At 35.9% G+C, this 17,338-nt stretch overlaps 1 protein-coding gene and 1 long non-coding RNA gene across 4 annotated transcripts in view; one reads left to right on the top strand and one right to left on the bottom strand.

The window, feature by feature from the left end:
- Positions 1–17,338, bottom strand: part of RSRC1 (arginine and serine rich coiled-coil 1) — a 315,683-nt gene that overhangs the window by 3,911 nt on the left and 294,434 nt on the right. For all 3 annotated transcript variants that reach the window (XM_084876045.1, XM_084876044.1, XM_084876046.1), the window contains exon 8: positions 2,710–2,816. In XM_084876045.1, coding sequence (XP_084732171.1) covers positions 2,710–2,816 — 107 coding nt within the window. The remainder of the gene's footprint in view (positions 1–2,709; positions 2,817–17,338) is intronic.
- Positions 1–17,338, top strand: part of LOC311618477 — a 384,318-nt gene that overhangs the window by 219,422 nt on the left and 147,558 nt on the right. The window lies entirely within an intron of this gene.

Here is a 17,338-nt window from a genome sequence, read left to right as displayed (position 1 = left end):
ATGGAAAAAACTGTTTCCGAATTGTACTTCCAAGTTAAAGAACAAATTACCCTCTTTTTAAACAGAGATGGATATCTGCCAGATATAACAATTGAAGGGATAAGTAATTTGTAATAATTTTATTATGGACAGCAGTCTGAAAACAAGCTGCATCTTTTCTCTGATGCTGATGATAAACCAGGAGCTATTAGATTGCTCACGAGAGAAACATGATTGCAGAGGGTAAGCTAGTCCAATCGATATGTGTTATAGACAGCATGGTGTCTGGCATGTCATTAGTAACAGCCACTTTTCTGGTAACGGCTCCCTCGCTTAATTAGTGGAATTAACACTGCTAAAGACTCTACCAACGGAAAGGGTGGAGAGTACAGGAAAGCCTTTTTCAGAGATATAACCTTTACCGACGAGTGTAGAACTTTCCAGGAGAGAAAGATGTTGAAACTTGGGTTGTGGGTAATTTAGTCCTCAAGAGAGTCTTTGCTATGCATCAGGGATACCCCATCACCTCTCTCTTGATCTGGATGAAACAGTACTCAAGATAATTTACCTTCCTGTGCTAAGTAATCTCCTAATAAATAATTCAGCTTCGTGGGCATCCTGAATTCCTACCATATACTGTAGACACAGACACTTTAGAAACTAAAAAAAGAGTATCACTTTCTAAACTAAGATTGGTCCTCTGTTTTGTATTGCAATCGAATGAGAATTTACTCATTGTTGGCCCATCACTGCTTTTCTGATAATTTTGAAATGCAGTGACTAATACAAAGTCCAGTGTTGGGTGGCTAATCCTATTATACATTCACCAAGATAAATTACATCTAGGCTTTTTAGCATAGTCCCCTGTTGGAGCCACTTACTCTGTTTCAATGCATGCTTTCTTTTTACTACAGCAGGGAAGGTTCATTGAGTCCACAATTACTAGACATTTGATAGTAGGAAAAAGAGGCTCTGGAGTTGGATGAATTTGGTTTAGATGCTGCTTCTTGTCATTTACTAGCAGGTTGACCATGGTTAGAAAATTTGCCGAGCTTCAGCTTCCTTAGCTATAAATAAAGGTTATTGGGATATTACATAAATTATATATGTTAAATGTCTGGTATTAATGGTAGCCATTTAAGTTAAATTTAAAAAGCGGGGCTGGGATACAACATTGTTTCTCATAGTTTGCTCAGTGCTGTAATGTTTTCAAATTGCTTTGCTGAAACAAGCTGGTCCAAAGCTGATGCATATACTGGAAACCAGCAAATTTAAAGCTATATAACGCTCTGAAGTAATTTTTAACCATTTGCTAGTAATATAATAGGTCACCAAGCCTCAAATAAGGAGAATTGTAGGGTGTAGAAACCATAAAAAAAATTACAACAATCTCTGGTCCAACCAAAATGGGAATCCTTGTACCTACAATTCCTCTTTGGGAAGCCATCGACAAATATATCCCTCAGTGAACGGGAAGAGGAGGAGGGGCAGGAGCAGGAGAAGAGTCAAACAGCTTTCATTTCTGGAGTTTTCCTGTGTGCCAGGCACTTGGCTGACTGTTCTACAGTATCTTGCTTATCTTTTAAAGACCTCTGGCATGGGCATTATCCCCAGTTGAAGATAAGAAAGCCAAGGTTTAATAAGGTTATATGGTTTAAGGATGTAGATAGTAAAGAGCAGAATCAGAATGTGTTTCCAAGTCTGTCTGGATTTACATTTTATGCTTTTTGACCACTGCTTCCCAATGGCTAAACCCAAGATGTCTGCAAGTTGATTTTGCAGGAAAGAAATAAAAATGTTGGTAAAATATCTTAACTAAATACATTTCTAATGGGCTCAACTCACAGTGCTGAATTAATGACATTTCTAGGCTATTTTTGCTTCTCTGTCATACTCACTATCCAACTTAAAACTAACTATTTCTAGGGTTTTCAGAATTGATTTTATTGCTTTTTATGATCATTGTGAAGGGAAAACTGTTTTAAAAATAGTTGAAACAGAAGATGGGTTTCCTTCACATAGCTTTAGAAAGGTTCCTTATGGAGGCAGTGGCCCCGTTCCACCTTGGTTCTCTCAGTCATTAACTTATTTATAGATGTAGAATATTTTTGAGTAATTGGTAAGTACACTATGTCTTTGTCATATGTATGTTACTAAAGATTTCTTGTATTTTTATAGTAAAATGTCTTTTCCTACCAAAGGAACATATATTCCCCAAAGCAGCCTTAATTATGATTGAAAGCACACACAAAATATTCAACAGAAATAAAATGCTAATCAAAGCCCTTTTTACAAGATACCCATTTGGCAAGAGTATATAGATATATGTTACTATTTGGGTATAATTTCATTGTTAAAGGCCTTTTCTAACTTTTCTCTAGCTATGCGAATTCAAAAAGTAGATGCCAGTATATACACTTGAAAAGAAAATCATGCATTATGTTCACGAAATGCATATTATTGTTGTAGAACTGTGTTGACATTTTACTTGGTCTTTTCAGTGAGTTTTAAAATAAAAATGGCATCAGACACATTTTTACAGTATATTTTTTGACAAGTTAAACTGATTCTCATTGGTTCTTTCTCTCTCTCAAAAACATGCTGACACTCTCTCGCCCTACTTCATCTATCTATTAGCAGATACTCTTACATTTAAGTAAAATCCATTAATAAAGCATCTCTTCAGTTAGAATCTAAAGGTTTATTCATAATACTGGGACGAAAACTTACCTTTTTGACTTCTTTACTTGATCTGAATGTCTGCTGAACAAAAGAATCACTTTCAATGGCTTCAATTTCTTTTACTCTTTTTACTTGTTCTACCAGGGTGGTTTGGTCTAAAAAAAAGGGGGGGAGGGGAACTGTCAGTGCATTTTGGCACATAAACTTGTTAACGACACGACACCTAAGCCGAGTTCTTTCTTTCTATGAAGCAATTTTGAATCACAAAATTTAACTGGATGAAAAACTATAGTTATGGTTAGGCTACAGCAAGAAACTTTTCTTTCATTAAGACCTGCAAGTTTATAATGTCCCTATATACTTAGACTCTCACTAAAACCTAAAACATTGCTGAAAAGGCACTGCTATAATGATCCAAGCCAATCTGGGCTAATCTAGTGGGAGAACTTTCAAAAAACAAGTGGGAAAAAACCACCCTCATTATTTTGAAAATACACATTAAACTAAAATAAGAGCACAATAAATCCACCTGCACCGTCCAGCTTCTATAATCATTAACTTTCATTATCCTTAATTAATCTATCCATCACACTTCAGTGTGTAAGTGTGTGTTTTGGTAGATCGGAGTATTTAAAGTAAATCTATTTCAGTAGACAGAGCTTAAGAAAAAAAATTAAAAACAGCACCATAACAATATTATCTTCACATCTGACAATGTTACCAACTAGAGGCCCTATGCACGAAATCTGTGCAAGAGTAGGCCTTCGCAGGCCCAGCTTCGTCCCGAAGGTCACCTGGATGGTTGTTCCTCTGTTCAGCCGTTCGGTCAATTTGCATATTATTCTTTTATTATTATAGATAATTCTCTTAATATCACCTTACACAGTCCATGTTTAATTTTCACATGTTAAAAAACATGTCTTTTTATAGTTGGCTTGTTTGGAACTGGATCCCAACAAGGTCTACTTATTACACTTGGTCAATAAGTATCTTAAATCCCTTTTAATCACTTCCTGTCCACGGTCCTTCCTTTCCTTGCCATTTATTTATTGAAGAAAACGGATCATTAATCCTTTAACAATTTCCATATTCTGGGTCTGGCTAATTTTTATTTTCATGATGTCATTTAACATGTTCCTTTATCCTTCGTAGTTTGTGTAAGCCAACAGTTAGATCTAGGTTCAGTTTCAATTTCTTCTGACCAAGAATACATCAAAGGTGGTGCTGTCTAATCCTATTACATCATATCAGGATGTGCTTCTCCCACTTTCAGTGAGGCTAAGATTGAGCACTGGGTTCAAAGTGTTGTCAGCCTGCCCCTTCTATTATGAAGTTCTCCATAACCCTTCCCTGAAAGGTTTTAGAAAATATTAATATTTGTTGCTTAGATCTATCATTTCATTAGAGTTGAAAATGGTGATTTCTAATTCAATTATCCTTTCTGCATTTATTAGCTCTAATTCCTCTCTAATGAAGAAGTTGCCTCATTGACGATTTGGTGATTATAAGATATAGTCTACATAGGAAAAGGCAAAATATATTTTTAATTATTGTCCTCTATTAATTTTGGTACAAACAAAGATGACCAATAGAAGTTAATATTTGTATTTTTTAATGTATTTTAGTCCATGGTAGTTGTTTTCATATTTTAAATTAGTTTATCTCTTCAGGTTGGTTTCTGCATCCATCTGATATGATCCCTAGTAGTGAAGGTTTGAAAAGATGTTCCAGGCTCATTTCTTAGTTTCCATCCAGGACTTGAAATCAGCCATATCTCCAGAGAGCCTGGGATCCTTTCAGTGAGGAACGGTATTGAGAGAGAATAGCCTGGGCAGCAGGGGTGCTCACTGCGACTGGATTGCCATTGCTTCTCAGCCTTTTCAGTGGGTGGGATAGGAAATACAAGTATTCCCTCTGGTTCTCAGAAGTTCCCATCACTCTACTTCACTTTTACAAAAGATCCACATTAGTACATGTTTTTGTTAACTGAAAAACCTGGAGAGGATTTCACTTTTCTGGAAAAGGCAAAAGTGAAAATAACATTCGGTTTTTGTTTTGCAGCGACAGCCAGAGCCAAAAAACTCCCATCTTTGGAAGAATGTATTTTCCTACATAAAAGCAAGCACTGTTGGAGTATCATGGAAGAACTAATAGCTCCACATGCTTTAGAATAAAAGCTCCTGTGGATTTTAATTATGCAATGTACTAATTGAGCATGTGAAATGAGAGAATATTCTTTGCTCAGCTAATTTATTAATATTAACGCATCCCATACCTATGGATAACATGTTTATTAGTGTTAATATAGCAGAGAAAAAAATGATAATGTATACCATTCCACATGATCCAACTTTAATTTGCCAATATGAAAACAATTTGTCTGTATAGGTCTTAATTAGCTCACTATTATTTCAAAATCAGTAATTCCCAAGCGAAGTCAAATGTTTCTGACTTCAGGATGTCTCATACGAATCAACCGTTTGACCCTTTGGAATTTTCCTTAACATATTCTCTCATTTGGATTTACAAAGCACATCATTAGTATTAAATGTCAGAGGTGAGCACACAAGCAGTACTTGATGTATAAGGCTTATAGTGTTCATAGATTTAATTACGGACATACATCCAGCCGGTTTGTTTAACAAAATAGCACTGGAGAAATTATAAAGAAAGGAAGGAGAAAGACTAGAGAAAAGCAGAGCATGATCTCTGTGTTTTTCAGTGAACATCCAGGACTAACAGTGACAGGCAGAAGGGGAAAGCTAGTTTGCCTGACTTACCATCTGAAAATATTATAAACCAGCAAAGCCTTTTGCTTTTCCATGTGGGAACCATTTTACGGGTGGTATTTAAACTAAAGAGTATGATATTTAAGTTAAAGAGTAAAAGTGATATTTAAATTAAAGCTTAAGAGATTTGTGGGAGATTTACATTTTCAGTTTCATCATGGCTCAGCTCCATGCTGTCTAAAAACAACAGGCATAAAAATATTTACATTGCTTCATACTCAAAATTCTAATATCAATGTCCACAAATGTATGTCTTGAGTATAACCCTGTCATTTTTGGAAGTAGAATAAAGCACACTGATAATATATACTAAATTGTTTTAAATTGAGCTTAAGCTATATATGACAATTTATCATTTTAAAATCCTGTGCCAATTTTAAGACTGAGAAAAATGTGAGTGAAAACTAGTTATTGCTTATATACTTGGCATGAATGCCTAGCATACAAAGTATCTTGCATTCATAAACTATGAGGTAAAAATAAGTGACAAAGTTACTGGGAGAATTAAGAATATAGGATTAAAAAATATTAATGTGATAAATACGGAGAAAACATCTAGAACTTAATACTTTTTATAAGCACACTATTGGTAAATATAATGACTTTCATAGGCTCTCTGTAAGATGTCAATAGAAGGGAGACATACTTCATATTAGTAAAATAACAAATAATGGAGTCAGAAAGCTAAGTCACTACAGACTAAAACAATCAATACTAACTCACTGCATGGAAATCATTTTGTTCCTTTTGTGATGAAAAATTAAAATCAAATAGTTTATTAGTTACCACTAATGTTATATTATAAAAATTAGGCTCATGGGCTACTTCCTTATATATTTGACAATTTTACATGATACAGAATTTCCTTTTAAAATGTTACCAAAAGGTACACACATTTAAAATTAGTAAATCAAGATGACAAAGTCCAATATAAACCTTTTATTTGAAAAGACAAAACTTTAATCTGTATGCCATTTAAAGATAATAAACATAAACAGATCTCTCAACTGGCAGCAGTGCTAGGCTGAACACAGCAGATGGCACTATTACCCAAGACGTAATCGTGAAATAAAAGAATGGGAGTTTCATGAAAGGTTTCTCACATGTGAAAATCTCATCTTCAACTGACTGCTTTTGAATATTAATATTTTATGAATTTATCCAAAGTTAAAATCCATTTTATGTTACAAAAGAATTTGGGTTGGTTTGCCTCATAGTTATTGAGTTACTTATGCTACTTTTCTCTTCCAGAAAAAAAATTATATACTAATAGCACTGTTACAAATCCATGAATGACACAAAAGGATTTCTTCAGTTTAAACTGACAAATTTTCATCAAGAATGCAAATATCCTTGAAATTCCTCTTTAGAGTAAAATATACATACTGAACACAAAACATGCAGGTACTGAAATGTGAGGCATTTTCAAGAATGAAGAAAGCAAACAGCATCAAACTGGCTATTCAATAAATGAATGAATGAATGAACAAACAAAGCTATTCAAGAAAATCTATAAACAAATAAAACATCCCATAAAACTTACTTGAAATTCCACTTATTAAAACAATTTCTTATGAGCACAAGTTTTAACAGAAGGCAGCCACTGCATTCTCTTTTAAAACAAAGCATACAAAGTACATGTCAGAAATTCATCCCAACCCTGACATTTTCAGGTTGTGCTCCTAAGTCCCACATCCCTTGGCATAAATGTTCAGAACTGATGTCCACAAGTAATTTGGAAGGTGAGAAAAGTTCTTCAGTAGAAGGTGGCTTGTTTGTTAGTCTTCTGGAAGCTTATGACACAGAATCAAGTTACTTATGTTGATGGGGCCCCTGAAGTGTCTCTAACAGCCAACCTCCTTGGACAGACTCCCAGACAGACTCATCTTACATTAAACTGCTTTCCATATCATACTATGTCGCAGGAATAACTTTAATGTGGACATACCAGTGAAGGATTTTTGATAGACATTTCCATAAGTGTAAGGGAATTGGGTACCAGGCTAGGCTTCGTTAAAAATAAAATCACACTGAACCTCATTTAACTCCTCTCACCCAGAATGCTCTCAACTTTTCTCAATCCTTCCTGCCACTTCAGGCCATCCTTCTGGTGATGCTTTCACAGGCCACCTATGAGAAAAGGGGTCTCTTCCATAATTCGTTTGGCTTTCCCCAAATGTTGCCTTGCACTGATATTAATCTCTTCATGAGTGAAAGCTTAATTTCTCCAACTACAGGGGACATACCTTTTTTTTTTGTGTGTCAATTTAGGACTTAGTGTAGTATGTTTTATTATTTAGTAAGCTGTCAATAAATATTTATTGAAAAGTAAGAAAGAGGACTTAAATTAACAACCATTAAAAAAAAACTTCATGGGAATTGTCAAATGTCAGACAAATCACAAAATTAAATGTTTTTGCATAGTAATTATAGTCAATAATCATAATATATAAAAAACCAGGGTTGTCACGACAAAAACAACTGGATGGACAACTGAACAGCAGGCTTCGTGGGGTGACAAGGCCGGCAAAAGGAGGAGGGGGGACAATTGGGGGTGATCAGGCCAGCAGGCAGGTGAGCAGTTAGGAGCCAGAGATCCTGGATTATGAGAGGGATGTCCAACTGCTGGTTTAGGCCCCATTCCTGGCCTAAACCCTCCTTCCCTCCTTCTCTCTCTTCATCTCTTCTTTCAAATATTTGAGCCCATTCAATATACTAGGCATTTTCAGATATGTTAGGGTTTAGAAACAAGAATTTCGTCTCTTGTGAGCTTATGTTTTAATCAGGGAGACAAATAATAAACATGTAAATACACAATATAATTTATCAAGGAGAATAGTGCAGGGTAGAGGGCTAGAAAGGAAGTCACCAGGGAAGAACTCTCTGACAAGATGATATTATAGCAGAGAAAAGAATCATGTGAAGGAGCAAGTTGTGAAAATCAGGGAGAGGACACCTCTGTGCTCAGTACAGGGCCAAGGAAGCTAATTTAGTAACTGTACTATAGACATGGAAGTGGGCTTAAAAGGTTGCATATAAACTCAATTGCTGACCATATGGTTTGAAGATGGCAACCTTTTTTCATCTGGTAGTAACTAGCTTTAGCTCACACTTCTTGCAGCATCACTTTGGCGTGGCATCCTTGTGGGAATGATCAGAAGAGGAAGCGGGGACAGGCCTGTGCATATCTTTGAGGAGGCACGAAAGGCCCAGCTGGATGTTATCACCCACCAGGACAATGGAGTCCACCCTGACTCACTGAATGCTACAGGGTGAGTGGGGGAGCAGTGCTCTGCTGATGCATGGCCTCCCAGGCTCCAGTGATTCAAGAGATGGGAGGTCATGTCACTTCCTAATGGATGTCCAGTAACACAAACTGCCCAAAATGGCAGTAGTATGGTAGACATCGTGTTATAAAACAAACATGTTTTCATCTACTGTCCGTAGGTCGACAGGCACTTTGTTTTGATCATCAGTATTTGGGGTGCCTTTTTAGTGAGTAAAGTCATAGAGGCTAATTTTTCATTTAAATGGCTGTTAAAAAAGCCAGATGAGTTATTCTGGTAGGAGAAGCAGTAATTGCAGCAGTCACAAAAGTTTACATTTATGGCAGTCTGCTAAGCTAAGCACTTCATGTGAACTACCTCATTTAACTACCATGAGAGAGAGAACAATTTTCAATCCCATTGTACAGAGGAGAAACTGAGGCTAAGTAACTTAAGTCATTTGACTAGTGAGCCATATAAATGAGATCCAATCTCTGAATTGTGATCCTGTCATTATTTCCTGGTGAAATAAATTCTTGATCTGCTAAACAACAAATTATTTTTTCCTCCTTCCCATCCATTTACAAGAAATAGCAACTGTTTTTTGTTTTGTTCTTATTCTACATTTTAATGCTATTCATTCAATAAAATGCAATGTAGTTTTATTTGTAGAGGAGATGCCATATAAATTATCTTGGTCTTCTGGTATCTTCTTGAGCTAGATTACAGATGTATATTTTCAGAATCTCTCACATTTGAAAAACTTTAAAAAAATTATATGTCACATTGCAAAAACCTTTATTAATAAATAAGAAAAATAAAATCTTTAGGAAACCTAGCATTCTTTCACTTAAGCATGAAATCAACCTGAGTAAATTACCGCTTCAGAGTTGTTCTGTATCTATTACATAACACTGGTGTTACAAAAATCTAGGATAGTTTTTGGGAATTTGGTTAAACCAATAATAACTGTGTAGTCCAACTACCAAGACTACTGCTTTATGCTTGTTTCAAATGTGATAAACACGGGCAGTCAAATCCACTTCAATACAGTGGTAAGAAATAATCATTCCAACAAAGCTAGAGCTACTGGTAGTTTTCTCATTTTAATAGGATAGAAGAAATATAATTTGAGGTATACAAGATTAATAGGGCAGAATACAAACTCCAAAGTTGCCGTTTGCTGTCCACTTTAATTCTAGAGTTCTTATTGATTCTAATTAAAATTCTGTAGATGGAAGCGCGGCGTGTTTGTAAGGAACTTGCAGTGAATGCTGTCTGCCAGCCATCTCCAAACACCCCATAACCACACACAGCTCGCCTGTCAGGAGAGCTAACACAGACATTGCAGGGCACACCACATTTGTCACTGTGGCTAATATCAGAGATACGCAGCTCTTTTTTCTTAGCACACAAAAGCAAGATATGTAATTCAATGCTCAATTTACCCTTGTCTCGCAGGAGATTTCCCCCCTGCTAATTGATAGAAATTAAGCCATTAATCAAGCCACTAGCCATCATTCAAACCAGAGAAGATGAATACAAACTTTCATCATAACCACCTTCCCCATTTTAGTGTTCATTAGCATTAATTTTTAATGCAATTATGCTATTCTTTTACGCTGAGCTCATAAATTACTGCTCTTTTGTTGCTGGCTGGCCTTGTAAAATCCAAACTAATGCTTTGTGCTCTGATCTTAAAGGCAATTACTAGGTTCTTCTATCTTTTATATCTTTGCATCCCCAATAACCTTTATATATAATGAACACCCATGAATGACTATGCCTGTTTGTTATTTTAATGCCTCAATATAAATCTCTGAACATATAAATGTAGTCAAGTGCATGTACAACTATATATACACACATAGACATACCACATATATCACAAAATATAAACACTATTATAAATATAGGATCTCACAAATTCATATTGTAGTTTATGTTCAAATATAAAGACTTCATTATGGTTTCTTATCATTAAAATGTAATGCATTATTATATTAAAGTTACAATTTTTATAACAAAGAAGAGAGAGAAAATAGAAACAGTGGCAGGCTATTATAAACATTTGTAGGTTCAAACAACTACTAAAAGTAGAATGATTATGAAATATCAAAATTTTTTAGTTCTTTATTGAGGGTCATTGTTTTATATTTAAATCCTTACTTTAAAAAATAACTGTTGAAACCTGAAAATTAATGATGTAAAAATGAAGAGTACTGGAAAATAAAAAGAACCATTTATCCAAAAACACATTTTAAGCACATGTAATAATGTCATGTTCTTATATTTTACAAAGTGAATGCATCAGTTTATTAGAGGGTGGTAACAGTAGAATGCAAAGACAGAATTCCAGAAACAAAAATATTAAACCAAGAGACAACATCTACTCAGTCTTCCATCCTAGAAAAGGTAGGTAAGATAGATTCTCCATAGTCTTTCAAAAGTATTGTTTATGCTCATTCCTGGGTGCAGAGAAGATAAAAATCTACCACTCTCTTTTTGTATTATCCCAGTAATGCCTTAGTATGTGTTTGCAGGTTATGTTCTGGCCTCCCCCTAGCAAGAGAAAGGTTGCATATGTGGCATTGATTAATGAAATAAAACTGAACGGGAAATGTCAGTAGCACTAGTGTTGGTGCCAGCCCAGTCACCTTTTGGAGATACACAGCTGTTGCCTACCCCTAACATTATAAGATAGGGGTAGGGCAGTTGACTAATGAGTTTGTCGACTACTGATAGACTAAATGTTACCGTGTAGTTAGAAGCTGTGAGGATTCGGCAATTGTGGCATATTGTGTGCAAAGAGGTATTAGGTAGCATATGACAGTTGTTGGCAAACTCATTAGTCAACAGAGGGGTACAGTTTGCTGACCACTGGGGTAGGGAGCAGAGAGTATATTCAGGAGTTGTTCAAAACCAAAAAAGGATTTGAGCCATTAACTTATCTATATATATAAAGAGCCAGGGTCTATATATCTAAAATGACTGAAGGCTTGACCGGATGCCAAGACTGCCCACATAGCAGGTGAGCAGGCTGAACTGCTGACCTCTGAGAGCGAGAGAGAGGTGGGGTTGATCAGCAGTGGCCTCACCAGCAACCAAGCCCTCCCCACCCCCTTCCAGAGGTCATCAGTTCAGCCCACTTGCCAGCAGCCCGGCCTCCATAATCAGGCCTGGAGATAGGTCTGGAGATGCTGACTGGCATAGAAACCAACCAAGTAGAATCAAATCTGGGTGAACTGCGGGGAGCCAATGGCTACCTAAGAGGCGGGGCTTTTGACACTGACTGGCATAGAAACTGACCAATGAGAACCTACTCTGGGTGAACTGTTAAGGCAGAACCTAAGGTGGTAGCTGAGGAGGGGTTTTAAAGGTAATAGCTGTTTGGTGTAAGGTGTAAGAAAGTGATTCAATTTTTTAATGACCAGTTTGGCAGTATAGTGCATATGGCTGGCTATCAGTTCAGATATAGGGATTATGTGTTTTGTCTGCCAAGAGCATCTCCTCCTGCAGAAAATGGCTCCTCCACCCCCACCCCTCACATTTAAGCAATCCTATCCTATATAATCTATCTATATTAATAAAAGGGTAATATGCTAATTAGACTGGGTCGACCAGCCATCTTCCAGATGTCCGACTTCCTTCCAAACAAAGCCATTGTTGTGGGAGCCAACGCAGAGGCAGTAAAGGGTGATCAGGCTGGCAGGGGAGGGATGTTTGGGGTGACCAGGCTGGTAGAGGAGGGCAGTTGGGGGCGAGATCAGGCTGGCAGAAGTGGACAGTTGGGGGAGAGATCAGATTGGTAGAGGAGAGCAGTTAGGGGTGATCAGGCAGGCAGGCATAAAGGTTAGAACTGATCAGACAAGTAGAGGGCAAGTTAGGGGCAATCAGGCTGGCAGGGGGACAAGGTAGGGGCAATCAGGCCAATAGGCAAAGGGGTTAGGGACTATCAGGCAGGCAGGCAGACAAGTAGTTAGGAGCCAGTAGCCCTGGATTGCAAGATGCCTAACTGCCGGTTAAGGCCCAATCCCTGTGCCCCAAATTGGCAGTTGGACATTCCCCAAGGGGTCCCAGATTGGAGAGGGTGCAGACCGGGCTGAGGAACCCCCACAGTGCACAAATTTCATGCACTGGGCCTCTAGTTAAGATATAAAGAAGGTGATGATTAGCTTGCCTTATCTTATGTTTCCTTTCATAGCTAGTTATTAGATTTCACCTTTAATAGAAGTTATACATGAGTTAGAAGCAGTGAGGCTTAATTCTACAGGGTCTTGATTCTCTGAACCAGGGGGCTTGTATGTCAGGATAAGTAGACAGCCTAAACTCAAGTCTTTTGTGATCGTTCCTTTATTATGTCAGAAGTAAAATAGGCACCTCCATACATGTATTGAACATTTAAGTTGTTGGTATAAAGTTGTGAGTTCTAATACCTCTTCTTATAAGCATTTTGTGTTTGGCTAAGGAGCTTAAAACAACAACAACAACAACAAAAAAAAAACAGTCCATGGCTTCACATGCCTTTATTTCCCTGATCAATTGATGAAAATGTTGGGGTTCAGAAACCGAAATCGAAGTTAATTCACCAACATATATTTAGTGCCTTTTTATGCCAGGTGCTAGACTAGGTGCTAGTGATTTCTGGTGGAAAATTACTTGTTTTTTGTCCTCACAGAGTGCATGGGCAAAATGTAGCTAACTTTTATTTAGAATTTTTACTTGCAGGCAGTTAAAAGTTGGTAAGAATAGGGATTTTTTTGTGCTTACAAAGTGCTTTTGCACCTTTTCTTTCACTAGATCCTGAAACAGACATGAATTTGATAAAAAATGATACCCCCATTCTTCAAATCAAATATTTGATACTCTGATAATTTAAAAGATACTATGAGAGGCAGAGTTTGGATATCAAACAAAGTCTTTGCAAACTTCCCATTGTACCAGGTGCTCCTTAGCCTTTGAATCTCTGATAGCCTATATGATGAATAGTTATAATTGCTTATATTAATTTTAAACGCTTATCAAATTTATTCAATTTTGATCTTTTAAGCAGAGTGGGCTAGGGAGAATGGTAGTGGATGATAGAAGATGTTAATTTCTCATTCTTAAAAGCAGAGTATAAGGTTTGAAGAAACCACTATATATTTCAAATTGCAATTTAAAAAATTGGCTTTCTGGGGGTGTTATTTATAGATAATAACAACACTCACTTAAAGCATTGAATTCTACAAATTTTGACATATGTACACACCATGTCACTAATGCCACAACCCAGATATAGAATATTTCTATTACACCAAAAATCTATTTGTGCCTCTCTGTGGTCAATCTCTATCTGTATATCCTTATCCCAGTCAATCACAGATCTGCTTTCTGCCAGTGTGTATTAGTCTGCATTTTCTGTAATTTCATATAAATGGCATATGCTTTCTCATTTGATGTCTTTCACTCAGCATATTTTTGTGATAGCTCCATGGTGTTAGGGACATCTGTTGTTTGTTCTTTCTATTACTGGTAGAATTTTATTATATGAACTAGAGGCCCAGTACACAAAATTCAAATTAGTGCACTGGTAATTTCCTAGGCCTGGCAGGTGACCAGGACCAATCGGGGCCTTTCTGGCTGCTGCCCTGGGCCTTCCTTCTTCTAGCTGCCAGCTGCCGACTAGGGCCTTCCTTCATTCTGCACCACCCCCTGGTGGTCAGTGAACATCATAACGAGTGGTTGAACTCTGGTTGCTCGAACTCCCGAAAGGAAAATTTGCATATTAGCCTTTTATTATATAGGAGGATATCCATAATCTCTTTATCCATTTACATGTGGAAGGCATTTGGGTTGTTTCCAGTTTCTGGCTTTTAAGAATAAAGTTGCTATAATATTGATGTAGAAGTTTTTGTATGGACATAAGTTTTCACTCCTTTTGGGTAAACATGTACTATTGAAATGGCTGGTTATATGGTAGGTTTGCATTTCTCTGATGAATGGAGATATTGAGCATTTGTTAATGTACTACTGACCTTTCACTTCTTTTTAAAAATGTATTCAAATCGTTGTTCATTATTTAATTAGGTTGTCTTATTATTGAGTTCATTGAGTATAATGAATATATAGCCTTTGATAATATGTATTGCCAATATTTTCTCCTATTTTGTTCTTGCCTTTTTGTTTTTAATGGTGTCTATCAAAGAGCAAAATCTTTTTAAATTAAAAAAGTCCAACTTACCATTTAAAAAATAACTTGTGCTTTCTGTGTCTACCAAAGGAATATCTGCCTACCTCAAGGCTGCAAAGATTTTCTCCTATATTTTCTTCCAGAAGATATAGTTTTAGCCTTTATATTTAGGTCTATAATACATTTCAAGCTAATTCCTATGTATGGTGCTAATGTTCATTTTCTCCCATAGGCTATCCAGTGTTTTCAGCATCATTTATTGAAAATGGTTTCTTCTCATTGAATTGCCTTGGTAGTTTTTGCTAAAAATTAATTGGTCATATATATGAGGGTTGATTTCTGGTCTCTCTGTTCCATTTATCTATATTCTATCCTTAACAATAATCCACAGTCTTGATTACTGTAGTTTTATGGTTGTCTTTAAATGAGAGAGTGTAAATCATCTGATTTTGTTATTTTTAAAACTGCTTTGATAATTCTGTTATTTGCATTTTTTAGTAGAAACTTTGTTCCTAAAAATGTATATTGAATTTTAGCATTATAATGCAAAGTATAATACATAATAAAATTCAGTTTCAGGGATAAGTTGAAATACAAATGATTATTAAAATTAGATGCTCTCCAAATATTAGTTTTTAGTCATAACACTTAAAATAAGAAAATAAAACATTGCCAATTAATTAAATCAACTTAAAAAATTGTTTATGGGACTGACCAAGTTGTAAAAATGTTATTTATCACAAATGCTGCAATTTTACATTTTATTTCTTCTGGTTTTAAAATAAAAAACTGAGCCACATTCATGCTACTTCATTATTATGAAATAATAATGTTTTAAATGACTGAATGTAGTTTACAAAATATAAACTACAGGTGTAACAGATAAAAGGAAAACCAAAAGGGAGAACAAAGAATGACAGACTATAATAATAGAAGCAGCAATTTTTTCAGGGATTGTAAAGAACCAAGAGTGTGTGTGTGTGTGTGTGTGTGTGTGTGTGTGTGTGTGTTGATTCTAGAGAGAAGAAAGGGGAAAGAGAGAAACACCAATTGGTTGCCTCCCACATGCACCCTGAATAGGGATCGAACCCACTACCTTTTGGTGCAAGGGATGAGGCTCTAACCAACTGAGAAACACTGGCCAGGGTGAGTGTATGTGTTTAAGAGTCTGAATTACTTAGAGAAATTCTAGCTGCATAGGAAACAGAACTGGACATTTATATCCAAAACCAAATGGATGAATAATCTCTACTCCCCAACTATTATTTAAGAAGCAACACTCTTATGCATCAACTCTGAAGTCTAAAATTGTAATTTCTACTCTATTTGGTCAATCATTTTGCCTAAACTTTGTCCTTACTACAGTTTTTCCTTCAAGAAATGTAAATAAGACTCTTGGCTTTTAATCAAGAAAAGCCCTAAAAGCCACAGTATCTATGTTATTAAAGTAGTGCGAGGCTCTTTGTGTTACTGTATGTTGAAATAGTTGGTCAAGTTGCATCAAGAAATTGATATGATTATTATTTGGTTTAATTTATTGCTGTTAACTTTGGACAGGCCTGAAATCTCCTCTACAAGGTTATGAAAATTATATGATAGTCATAGCTATGAATTATAATGCATAACTATATAAATTTTTTCAATTAAAATATTATGGTGAGATAGCCCAATGATTTGATATTTTAAATTCTACTTTAAAAGAGAATAGCAAACATTTAAGTTGGAAATCTCACATCAATAACGATCATACCTCTTATAAAAATGGAGAACATTTCCATATTTTAGCCTGTTTCCATTACATTATTATATCAATAAAGCAAATCATACCCAATTCCTACATTTACCATATTAAACTGAGAAATAAGTAGAGCTATTCACCTATGATGATGAGCAGAATATAAACAAAGAAATAAAGGAATTATCAGATGGGAAATGAGATACATAATTTAGCCCATTCTTCTGTGACTTTGAGAGAAATCAGTTTTAAGAACAAAGTAATTTTAACCATTCATTTATTTCTAATAGTGTTGTGTTTTTTTTTGGGTTTTTTTTGTGACACACACAATGCTGTAAGTCATGAAGTTGTAAAATAATAGGCAATCTAGCTCTATTACAGATAAAGTAAGTGCCTGGAGATCATTATTCTTAAGTTTTTGCCACACAACTAACTATACTATCATTAGCAAGTCTTCCCATTAAATTTCTAATTTCTTAGTTAGATATGGGATCTACCAAAGTGCAAATGTCATCTAAGGATGGAAGAAGCACTTTAGCAGAGATGAGCTTATTGTTCCAAAGAAGAGTAGGACTGATTAATTTAGAGGAAGAAAAAAATCCAGGAGATAAGGAACTGATGATGGAAAGATCAGGATTGTGTGGGAAGTAAACCCTGGGAATAGGGTAGGACAAGGGGTTCTGAAGATGTGAGTAGAGGGGACAGTAAAAAAAAA

Source organism: Pipistrellus hanaki (assembly GCF_964339955.1).
Source record: "Pipistrellus hanaki genome assembly, chromosome: 2".
NCBI classification, from domain to species: Eukaryota; Metazoa; Chordata; class Mammalia; order Chiroptera; family Vespertilionidae; genus Pipistrellus; species Pipistrellus hanaki.
The sequence above is the reverse complement of the archived record's forward strand: the minus strand, read 5'-3'. Positions and strand labels throughout refer to the sequence as shown.